The sequence below is a fragment of the Dendrobium catenatum genome, unplaced genomic scaffold (genome assembly GCF_001605985.2).
Source record: "Dendrobium catenatum unplaced genomic scaffold, ASM160598v2 fragScaff_scaffold_1022, whole genome shotgun sequence".
In the NCBI taxonomy this organism is placed as follows: Eukaryota; Viridiplantae; Streptophyta; class Magnoliopsida; order Asparagales; family Orchidaceae; genus Dendrobium; species Dendrobium catenatum.
In genome coordinates, this window is record NW_021319484.1 from 1,776,622 (window position 1) to 1,788,998 (window position 12,377).

A 12,377-nucleotide genomic window follows, 5' to 3' on the forward strand; every position below is an offset into this window, starting at 1 on the left:
TTGGGAAAACAACGTCGTCCAAAGAAAGATGTGCCATATTCCCGTTTGTTTTATTTACCAATCATTCCAAGACTTCAGCGGCTCTATGCATCAATGAGTTCAGCAGGCCATATGAGATGGCATAAGGAGAAAATAGCAAAAAGTGATGTTCTTTCTCATCCATCAGATGCTGAAGCGTGGAAACATTTTGATCTGCATCCTTCATTTGCTGCTGAACCCCGCAACATAAGATTGGGATTATGTACTGATGGTTTTACTCCCTATAGTCAAACAGCTACACCGTACTCTTGTTGGCCAGTTATATTAACACCATACAACCTTCCACCATAGATGTGTATGACTACTCCGTTCATGTTCTTAACTCTGATTATACCTGGACCACATAATCCGAAAGCAAAAATTGATATCTTTTTGCAACCATTAATTGATGACCTCAAATTATTATGGGAAGGAGTGCTCACATATGACATATCAACAAAACAAAATTTTCTCCTTCGAGCTGCTTTGCTGTGGACCATCGGTGATTTTCCAGCTTATGGTATGTTGTCTGGTTGGAGCACAGCAGGGAAATTAGCATGTCCTTACTGCATGGAGAACAGTAAAGCTTTCACATTAAAACATGGAGGGAAAAATACTTGGTTTGATTGTCATCGTATGTTTCTAAATGCTAATCATCAGTTCCGAAGAAATAAGGAAGCATTTAGAAATAAGGAAGCATTTGTTAAAAACAGAATTGAGCGGTCACCTCCTCCACCCAGATTAAGTGGTGATGATGTACTACAGAGACTTTCCGACATTCCAACAATTATTGATTTTCCAATGCTATCAGAGTCTAAATTTTTGGGTTATGGTGTTCAACATAATTGGATAAAAAAAAGTATTTTCTGGACATTACCTTATTGGAGAACTAATTTGATAAGACATAACTTGGATGTTATGCACATTGAGAAAAACTTCATGGATAATATTTTTAATACAATTATGGATGTTAAAGGTAAGAGTAAAGATAATGTCAAAGCAAGGATGGACATTAAAGAGTTTTGTCGGCGAAAAAATCTGGAGTTAGTAACAACAAATGACGGTAAACTAATGAAGCCCAAAGCTCCGTACTTTTTCACGTTAGAGCAAAAAAGATTGATATGTCAGTGGTTTAAAGGTTTAAAGATGCTTGATGGCTTTGGATCAAATATAAGCCGATGTGTTGACTTGAAATCTGCAAGGTTATTTGGACTCAAAAGTCATGATTGTCACATAATTATGGATCTTCTTCTTCAGATCATAGTCTGTATGTTACCCGATTACATATCAAATCCGTTGACTGAGCTTAGCATTTTCTTCAAAGATTTATGTTCATCTAAACTAAGTGAAAATGCTTTACGGGTGTATGAGGATAACATACCAATCATCCTTTGCAAGTTAGAGAAGATATTTCCCCCGGTTTTTTTTGATTCTATGGAACATCTTCCAGTACATCTTATGTATTTGTGCAATATTGGTTATGCTTATGTATATTGTTGTGAATATAGCGGAGTGTTGCCCAATTTCTTGTTGATTGAATATAGCGGCGTGTTACCCAAATTTGGTTATATATTGTTCTCTTTGCAGGTTTTAGAATCTAGGATAAACCTCCCTCAAATAGAGGGGAGGCTGTCAATTTTTTTTTTCAGGTGTTACAGGTTTCTGGCGGCCTACCGGCGATGCGATACCGGATGGCTTTTCAACAGCCGCTGGTAAATTCGTTAAACCGCCGGTACAATGCCGACGGTTACCCAACGGCCACCGGCGGGTGTTCGTTGAAAGCCCGGCGGTACCGCCGGTGTATTACCGACGGTTAACCGACGCAACCCGGCGGTTAAGCATCCCCACGCCGGCCGCTGAAACCGTCGGTACGCCGTCGTTGCAGGACGACCGGTAAGCCGCGGTATTGTGACCGCCGGTACATCGGTCGGCTCTCATTAGAAATAATTTGAATTGATCATTCAAAATTAGATCCAATCAATATGGAAGCCTTAAATCAAGGAGCTAAATTTGGAAAGCATTCAAGGCCTCATGAAAGCAATTGGAATTTCAATTTTTGAAATTCAAAGGAGGTGGAAGGGGGAAGCCGGCGGCCAAGGCAAGGGGCTGGGCTAGGAATGAGGTAGGGAGGCTGGCGGCCAAGGCTGTTAGGGGGCCGGCGGTCTGACCAGTCCAGTATGGACGGCGGCAAGAAAAAAAATTGGGGAGGAAGAGGGTTTGAATGTAGGGTTAATGGCATGGGGGAGGGATCGGGTGGCTGACCGGCCAAGTGGAGGGGTGGTGGGGAAAGATCTGGCGGCTAGGGGAGAGGGAAGAAAAGAAATTAGGTAGAAAACCAAGAGCTTCACCAAGGGGAGTGAGAAGGCTTAAATAGCCAAATACATGAATGAAAATAAAAAGACACAATTGCCCCTAGGCAAACATAAGACAACCCTCAAGTGAGGGTAGAAAGGGAAAAGTACAATAACAAATCAAATACATAAAATATATCAAAATAAATAGACACGATCGTAGCCGTTGATCTTCGATGTCCTCATCAGTTTTCCAGATTACTTTTGAGCAGTAATGAAATAAGAACTTGCAGTTGCAACCTTCAAAAGCTGCAAGAATCAATTCCCTGGGAGTTTTCTATCAATCTAGTGGCATAACAACTTGGTTAGTGGCAATATTTTCCTTTGTTGTCATAATTTTTTTTATTATCTCAAACCCAATCACCCTTGATCAGAGGGTATTGAGGAGAGGATATCGCTGTTAACAACATCAACAAGTATGTTTTGAGCACCTAGTTTGTGCTTCAAGTTTTATTGGGAGAATGGATGGAATTCTGCTCACTTGGATGCTTATTTTTTTGTGCTTTCTACTTGTAAAGGTACTTGAGGGCTTTATGATTTGCAATAATATTTATTTGTAGCACATTTCTAATATTTATTTACTGACAGTAGTTTCTAAATCAATTCCCTTGGAGTTAACTGTCACTTTATTAGAGATATTATTCTATCAAAGAAAATCGTCATTTCTTACGTTGCTAGTGAAGAATATTCGACTAAAATTTTTACCGAGTTCTTAGACCTTTTAGTTTTTCAAACCAATATAACAAATTTCATTTAGCTTACTTATCTCTAGCATATCATGCATTTTCAACATTTGCCTAGGCTTTAATCTTTAGATGTTTATTTCTTTAACAAATTAGTCATTTTTTCAAGAGATTTATTAACTTATTTCATAGCATTCAAAATAGTCTTCCATTGTTTTTAATTCAAATTTTGCTTTTGCTGAATGACAAAATAGGATAGATTAGATATATTGATGATCAAGTAGATAAGCTTACAAATCAGACACCGATAGTGAGAAGCATCTTCAAAATTTCTTCATTCTCACATGCATGCAGAGTATCTATGAGAGAGTTAGCATGCTTGCATCCAAGAAGATTTGTTTCTTCAAGAACTATTATAGCATATGTACTTTGAGGGAATGAGATATGTCTTTTTTACTATGTACAAACTCAATGCCAAGAAAGTACATTGGGCACCTCAATTTTTTTGGTTACAAACATTTGAAGCTATTGCTTTATTTTAAAATTGTCTGAAGTTTCACTCCCACTAAGAAGAATATCATTGATATAAATAACACAAATCATCATGCCGGAGGGAGTGCTTAATAAAGATAGAATAATCAATAGTATTGCTTCACAATTTAATATCGGTTAGTACCTTGCAAAGCTTGTTGAATCATACATGAGGATTTTGTTTAAACCTATATATATAAAACTTTTTGAAACTTGCATATTTTGCTCTTCTCACGCCCTTGGGCTAGGTACTTAGGAGCTTTTTTCATATAAATAGCTTCATTAATGTCTCTATAAAAAATATTGATGACAATAAGTTAAGACATTGGCTTTATTTGATTAATGTCAAGAAAAAGAAGAAGAAGTGATGTGAAACAAGGTAGGAGATGACAAGAGGGTAAAAAGGAAAATTGCGAAACTAAATTAAAATACACTTAATAAATGAAAATAAAACAAAGTGATCTCGGTCGTCGATCTTCAGCTCCTCGGATTGGCATGGACGGTTGGATGTCCGCATCAAGAAGAATGTTATTAAGTGGAGTAATAAGGGAGGAGCTCTTGAAGTAGTCAATGTTAGGTGTGTAAGTGAGTCAAGCCAACGTGTGAGAAGTCTTGAACTTGGCTTGCTAACGAAAGTTGAGCTTATCGAGTCACCAGCTTAAATTTTAGGCTTGTGTGTTATACGAGCTTCAACTTGAGCCAGCTCACGAACTCGGCTAGAAACCCTTAATACAATTATTTTGCCCCCACTTTGGTTAACCTAGTTAGCCGCCAATTTCACTATTAAAAACAGTTGATGCCTTCTTCAACAAACTCCCTCTGTGATTTCCTCCCCAGTAGACATGTCTATTCCTTCTACTGTGAACTCCAGTTGCAACATCTCATTGTCTGGACCCATCGAGCCGTGTTACCTTCTCTAGTGAGCTCCAATTGCAACACGTTCTCCAACAAACTCTAGCTATGACAACTCCCGTGAACTTTCATTATTGTTTCTTATAGCAAGCTCCCATCATTCTTTATCTAGCGAGTTCTCATGCATGCCATTTTGATGTGGGCTCCAATGATTTCATGAGCTCGAGCTTACCGTATGAGCTCAACTTGTGATGGAGCTCGAGTTCAAGCCTACCATTGGGCTGATGGACCAAACTTGAGTTAGCCTGACACAAGCTTGACTCGACTCGTTTCTACTCTTAGTCTATGTTATGAATTTGTGTATATCCTTTTGCATCCAATCGAGGCTCGTAGCATTCAATATAGTCATCATCGTGCAACTTAGTGGTGCATGCCCAATGACATAAAATGGGTTTAACCTTAGGAGTTATAACCTAATCGTAGGAATCAAAGTTAATAAGAGCACTTATTTAAAAAAAAAAGCACCTATTTATACTTTCCATTGCATGCTTCCATTTATGGTTAGTAGAGCCTCCTAGTATGTCTTGGGAATATATATAGTAGACAAAGATAAAGAAAACAGATGAGAAAAGTGTTATATGTTCAAAAGACCTAATGGAGTGCAGTGGATGAACACTATATTGCATTTTACTTTTTGTGGCGCAATGAGTTGTGGATTCAAAGCTTAATTTTAAGCACACGCTCAATCATTTAGAAGAGGTGGAGGGAGATGCTTTAATAGGAGGTCACCGAGTCCTATGAGTATAAACTTGAAAGTAAGCTGGAGCAAAAATTGTGGCTATGAGTGGTAGAGGGTCTGATAGAGGCGTTGGTAGGAGATGAAGTGTGAGATGAATAAAGAAATTCCTCATAAAAGGCAGCATTGACAGAGACATGTAGTAAGCATGTAGATAGATCATAACATCAATAACCTTTTAAAGTACAAGAATAGCTTAAGAAGATACATTGGATGCTTCAATGTGAGTTTTTATCGTGGTCTAGATGAAGAGTATAAGATGAAAGAAGGTTTTCTGGGATAAAAAATTTAGAATGGAGTAGTACTACCCAGAACTATAGAGGTCACTGAATTAATTAAATAATAAGCTCTCTGTGCAACATGGCATCGGGGAGATCCGTTGTTGTGCCAGGCAAAGCTTAAATATCAACATATCCTGTTTTCTGCGTGGTTTATTTGACCCTATCAGTGTTTACTTACAAAAATCTTACACTAAGATTTCGTTTGGGACGACTTTCTTACTGCTTCTTAAAGCAACTTTCAAGTATAAAAATTTAAATTTTTGTACTAAAAAGTTGCTTTAAACAGTAAGAAAGCCGTCCCAAACGAAACCTTAATGAGGATTCAAAATAAATTTGGATGAAAGCCAGTTGAATTTTTGAGCCAGCTCTTAGTAACTTTACCTATTTTCTTAAGGACGGTATTCCCCAGCCATAACTGAAAATGCTTTATTGATCGTGCATATCATGCTGACTGTATTTTTATTTATTTTCTGCCTTGAAGGAACATGAATTCTTGGGTCAAAACTCATAAGTACCGTTTTTTTAACTTTTATTATTTCTCTTTACCCTATCAGTGTTTACTTACAAAAATCTTACACTAAGATTTCGTTTGGGACGACTTTCTTACTGCTTCTTAAAGCAACTTTCAAGTATAAAAATTAAAATTTTTGTACTAAAAAGTTGCTTTAAACAGTAAGAAAGCCGTCCCAAAAGAAACCTTAATGAGGATTCAAAATAAATTTGGATGAAAGCCAGTTGAATTTTTGAGCTAGCTCTTAGTAACTTTACCTATTTTCTTAAGGACGGTATTCCTCAGCCATAACTGAAAATGCTTTATTGATCGTGCATATCATGCTGACTGTATTTTTATTTATTTTCTGCCTTGAAGGAACATGAATTCTTGGGTCAAAACTCATAAGTACCGTTTTTTTAACTTTTATTATTTCTCTTTATAGATACCTTGACGCTGGGAGAGATATGGTTGCAAGCATTCAATATGGAGCAAGATGCCCTTGTGGTTATTGCCATATAGCAGACGTTGAGTCCCATAAACAGGATGACCACATGGAGAGCTTTTTCCTTGCAGAGACGGTTAGTTCTATTTTAATTCAGAGTACGTTCTAAATGCTTAGAGTAGAAAATATCAATTGGCATCTGACATACATAAGGCTGACCAGTGCCAACTTATCCTTCTAGCAATGGTGGAACCTTGAAGGGGGGAGAAAGGTTTTACACTATATTTAGGCGGAATAAAACTTTCATACTTTACATAGTTGTCTGTAACTTTAAAAAAAAAAACTTAAATTGACTGAGAGCTACCCAGCACCTCCCTAGTTCTACCACTGCCTTTTATAAAGTCCTTTCATTAGAGATGTTTTATTTGTCTTTTGCATCTAATATCACTCTTTCTCAGGTCAAGTATCTCTGGCTTCTTTTTGATTTGGCTGCTGGGCCAGATAACATTGTTGAAAATGGGCCATATAAGTAAGAATTGCAAAACTTCTGATTTAGTTCATTTCTGTAGGAATTAACAAGAAATAGGGGACAGCACTTTTTTTTAAAGGAAATTTTTGTTGTAGGTATATATTTAACACAGAAGGCCACTTATTGCCTGCTACTGCTGAAATAGCTTTAGCAAATGAACATTGTTCCTATCTTGGAGCATTTTGTAGAGATGGTGGAGAGAGAGATGCTTTTACTGGAATATCTTCTAGCTACCAAGAAGCAAATGATACAAGAATCACTGATTCTTGGATGTCTTCTTCCTCCCCATCAGAAGCAGAGAACTCCTTCACCACCTCAAGCTTTATTAAGGTAAGCCATTTCTTCCAGTTCTAGCACTATGAAAATTAAAGCTTTAAGAGTTCTACAGGTAATAAAATTACAGTAGTTCATTAACTATGATTATCAGATCCCTCTTATTAGATTTTCAAGCTTGTAAATATGTCCATCTGAGAAAAAACTAAGTTTTTTTTTTTTTCATCTGGTCGATGCAAACTATAATTCCTATTCAGCATCATTGTAAACCTTTGATTGAAAATTACTTGACCAAGTTTATAATAACTTATGTTTCTTATTTTTCTTTAGGGGATATTTGGCCGGCTTTATTAGCGGGTTACTGCATTCCATTTCTCTGTTTTCAAATTTTTTTGTCTTTGACATAAATTGAAGGAAAGAAAAAGTAATATTGAAATTTGAAAATTTTCAAAAATATGTTTCCCTCTATTTGAAAATCTCTCAAATAATGGGATTTTCAAACTTGTGCTGCACCTTTTTGTGATTTCCGCCCATCACTTGTCTCCACCTGTACTGCACTCTATCCACAATTGCCATTGTTCTTACCACTGACGCCATCCAAACTTGGAAAATTTATTTTGTGTGATCATTGGAAGCCGTTCGGAGGTGAATCAGGATCCGCGACATCACTTTTTTGCTGTGTACCGGTGCAGTGTATCGTGTGACGTGGCACATTCTGATTCTCCTCCAGACCGTCTGCCGTCTGGTGACCGCACATAATAATTTCTCGTAAACTTTCCCTCATTTCATATTTCAATGCATTTGACATGTATCATTATAATATATATACATTTAATTTGCATCCAATTCAAACATGTTTTGAAATTTTCACATATTGAAAATATCCAATCAACCAATCCATTAAACATTTTTAAAATCTCAGGGATTCTGCCCAGCATTAACGCATGATCAAAAATTTGGCTTTTCATACACTGCGGACAAACATGGCACTCACAATGTTGAGCCGGCTAACCAACATCAAAGTCATTCTGCAATCATGATTTCTGAGCCCCTAGTGATGCACTCGGCGGCCATAGATAAGAGTTATAGTAGTCAATATCCTGAGAATCCTCATAGAGAAGAGATAGAGAAGAATTCTTCAGATGAGAAGGATTCCCAGCTTGTTAGAGAACAAATTCAAACATGAGTTGCCAAATTCCTCTCTTCAGTGACAAATTTCTGTATTTTTTACCAGTTCAACTCCATTAGAGACCAGATCTGCCAAAAGATGGATGAAATTTTTTCCCAAAACATAGCAAAAAGTCTGAATCATGAGATTTGGAATTGTCGTCTCTGATTCTTGGCTCATAAACAAGTTCCAGATGTGATTGTCGGGTCACTCTTTGTGATGTGATACAGCCCAGAGATCATGGTGAGGATTCTTATTGTCTCAGCTTCCATTGATGCTACAGTAATTTTCTTCTTCATTTTTCCCCACAGTTAAATTGTAACATTAATTAATTTGTACATTTAAGGTCAGCTTGTGACATAAATATAGGCTTCGTTTTGGGACGACTTCTTTGTTACGTTCTAAAATTATTTTCTAGTACAAAAGTTTCTTGAATTAGAAATTTTTGTACTAAAAAAAAGTTTTATAAAGTAGCAAAAAAATTATCCGAAACAGAACCTTAATCTTTCATTGAGAAGTACGGTGAGGTCATTATTTAAATGACTATTGATTTTGGAAAATATTTCCTTTTCAATAAACAAAAAATGTTCAAGTTATCTATGGTTCATTCTATGCTCTATTTTGCTGTATAATGTAATTCTCTTTATCTTTTTCAGTTTAGTTGCATCCCTTGCAGTATTTGCCATTTACAATATGCTTTAATAGATGTAACTGGTCAATCAAGTGTGGGCCAAGAGGTTTCTGGGATGGGTGCCTCTTCTAGGTTAGTCGAGGATTAGTAACGCCGCCAATTACCCTTTCGGGGTGGCAACGGGGATACCCTGTTAAAAAAAAAAAGTTATTTATGTGTAATTCTCTTTATCTTTTTCAGTTTAGTTGCATCCCTTGCAGTGTTTGCCATTTACAATATGCTTTAATAGATGTAACTGTCCAATCAAGTGCGGGCTAAGAGGTTTCTGAGATGAGTGCCTCTTCTAGGATAGCTGATGATTAGTCATGATGCCAAGCGTCCTTTTGAGAGTGACAATGGGTGGATATGCCGTTTAAAAAAAAATTAAAAAAAAATGTTTTATAGGTTCTGAGTAAGCAAATTGTGGAAAACTCAAGGTTTATTTGGGATGGTTGTTTGGGATGGTTGTAATTTTTTGTAAACGTGGTTACAAAGTAGTTGTGGGGAAAGATTTTTTTTTTTTTTTTAAGCTGTAAAAAAAGCTCTCTAGCACAAAAAAAATTTTGAAAGTAGCGAAAAGACAACTGCCAAATAGAGGTTGTGATTATAATTTGAAAATCAAAACAATAAGAAAGTCGTTCCAACTTCTAAATAAAGTTTTACGATTCATTTGTGAGAACTTTCTTATTATTTTTTAAAATAAATTTTTAGCACAAAAGTTTTTTAACAAGAAAATTTTGTTTTAGAATGTTTTGTTAGAAAATAATAAGAAATTTGACTCAAATAAAGCTTTAGTGATTTCAAATGGTGATTTGATGGTGTATCTGATTATTTTTTTTCTTCAATTGTTGCCTTACAGCTATTTTTCTTTTTAATTGTTATGCAATTTTTTTTTTTTTTGGATTTTTACATACCTAACATTTAAAACAAGTCTATTTAACTATTAAACACCTAAAAACACTTATCTCATAAAAAATAACACTCCGTCGCCTCCCCGTCAACTCCAAATAGCTAAAGAGCGCGGGAATCGCACAGTTCGCCATTTCCAACCCGATCGTCTTCTCCAGCAAATGGCGACACAGACATTCCTAATCCCTCTCTCAGTTTGAATCGCACAGCTTGCTAATCCCAATCGTCTTCTCCAACAAACCTAGTAGCTTGCGTCTTCTCTGGCCAGTTTCGACACAGAATTGCGAACTGATAGGAAATTTGATTTTTGGTAATATATCTTCATAATCTCTTCTCATTTTTTATTCTACGACTTTGCTCTCATTTTTTATTCTCCAACTTTGCTCATACAGAATCGCGTACAGAGAAGCCTTATTTACCGATAATTTCTGATCCTGCTCTCAATTTTTAACAAGAAATCAGAAGTAGTAGTTTGTTTATACTGCAGCTACGTTTAAGAACTGCAACTATCAGGTGGTTTCTTATGATCTAAATGAAAATTGAAAAGTCAAATTAAATGATGGGATTATCAGTTGGTTTATATTGATATGCCCTATATCGTTTACAAAATGCAAATCTTACATGATGGTAATAAATCTGAGGAAGCTTGAGAAACACAAAATTTCTCAAGCTTCTTTAAGCTTGATAAATAGTATTTCATCAAACACCTATTGGGCATCTCTAAATTTACAAACACAAAATAGTTAAAGAAGCTTGAGAAGTTTACCCTAAACAACTAATGGAGAAGATCACTATCAACATTAAAAACTTAAATGATTATAAATCTATTAAAAAAACCTGGACTGAAGAAGAATGGACTTGTTTTGGTTACAGGGCATAGGCGGAAAAAACAGTGAAACACCAAAGCTTGAGATTGTTTTGAATAATTTTATTGTTATGCTGCTCTTGATGTCATGAATGGAGAAATCTATTGGGTAACCCATTTTCTTTTCTTGAGGAGAAGAGAAAGAAGATGTTCAATCCAAAGGAGTGATGGGTGGAGAGCCGTTACTGAGAACCGCTAAAAGGAGGAACGTAGGGAGCAGAAGATGAGTGAAGTTGGGATAAGGTCGACGGGGTGGTGGCCGGAAGCGTCGATGGCGTTGGGGTCAGCACCGGCAATGAAGAGGAGGGTGGCGGTGACAACGTCGGGACCGTAATGGAGAAGATAATCTGTTCGGACTGGCATGCAAAATTGTATAACAGCATTAAAGGCCAACTCACTGGAGAAGTCGCCGCGAAACAGCCGTGACTTCGGACGGAAAGTGGCAAACGGCCGGAGCGAAGGGAAGACGACAAGCCGAACGTAGCAAACGTCTTGAAGACGGAGTTGTATACGGAATGTTATAATTGATTTAAAATGACTAATTTATGTGGTATATTAGTAAATGAATTAGTTTAGGTGTTAAATTTGTATTTTAAATAGTTTTAGGTGTTAGGTATGTAAAAGTCCCTTTTTTTTGGCGCGTTTAGGCTAATTAAGAAAGACTTGCATGCATATCTCCGTATCTCGTACCAACAAGTACAAAGCTTTTTTATCTTTTATTTTTTCCTTAAATAGCTGTCATCAAAATTGATTTAAATAACATTTAATAGAAATTTAAAAATGTAATAATTATAGTTAATATCATAATAAATAAAAAAATTATTTCAAATCATAATTAATTGAATGTTCAAGGCCTCGGAGTATCTATTGATTTTTGGAAATTCGTGCAAGGGCCTCTTGTTTTACATCATCCAATTTTCTGGAAAAAAATATTGTGAAATCATATCACCTTAAATATTTTATTAGACTCTCAACAAATTTTTATGTGTTTGAATATCTTATATTTAAAATTTAATATTTATTTATATATAATTTTATAACATTCAAAATAAAAAAGGTGTTTTTTCAATTAAGTACTGTTGTTGAAAAATTCGCGCGATAGAGAGTCATATAGTAGTTTTATACAAAGATTCAACACGCAAACATATAAAATAATATAGTTATAATGTTTATAAAAGACAACATATTTTTTACGTGGAAACCTCTAAAAAGGAGAAAAACCCCGGGGTCTAGCCCAATTTGAATGAATCCACTAGTGCTTGCAATTGATTACAAATGACCCTTCCTTAGGAGGAAGGTCTTGGCTTGAAGTAGCAAATATATATCATATAGATTGCATTATATGGTAGGAGTTGGAAGAATGAGTGTTGATATGTTCATTTGGGCAGTATGACCATAGTCGGCAAGCGATATAGGTCGGAAGGACCGTAGTCGGATGACAGTGGTCGGAAGGACCATAGTCGGGTGGCGAAAGTTAGGAGGACCATTGTTGGGCGATGGTGGTTGGAAGGACCGT

At 36.2% G+C, this 12,377-nt stretch overlaps 1 protein-coding gene across 1 annotated transcript in view; it reads left to right on the top strand.

Moving 5' to 3' along the window:
• Positions 1–9,015, top strand: part of LOC110099422 (alpha-mannosidase I MNS4) — a 54,715-nt gene extending 45,700 nt beyond the window's left edge. The window contains exons 14-17 of the mRNA XM_020826564.2: positions 6,448–6,583; positions 6,906–6,976; positions 7,072–7,306; positions 8,172–9,015. Of these exons, the coding sequence (XP_020682223.1) occupies positions 6,448–6,583; positions 6,906–6,976; positions 7,072–7,306; positions 8,172–8,435 (706 nt within the window). The 3' untranslated portion in view covers positions 8,436–9,015. The remainder of the gene's footprint in view (positions 1–6,447; positions 6,584–6,905; positions 6,977–7,071; positions 7,307–8,171) is intronic.
• Positions 9,016–12,377: the final 3,362 nt, after the last annotated feature.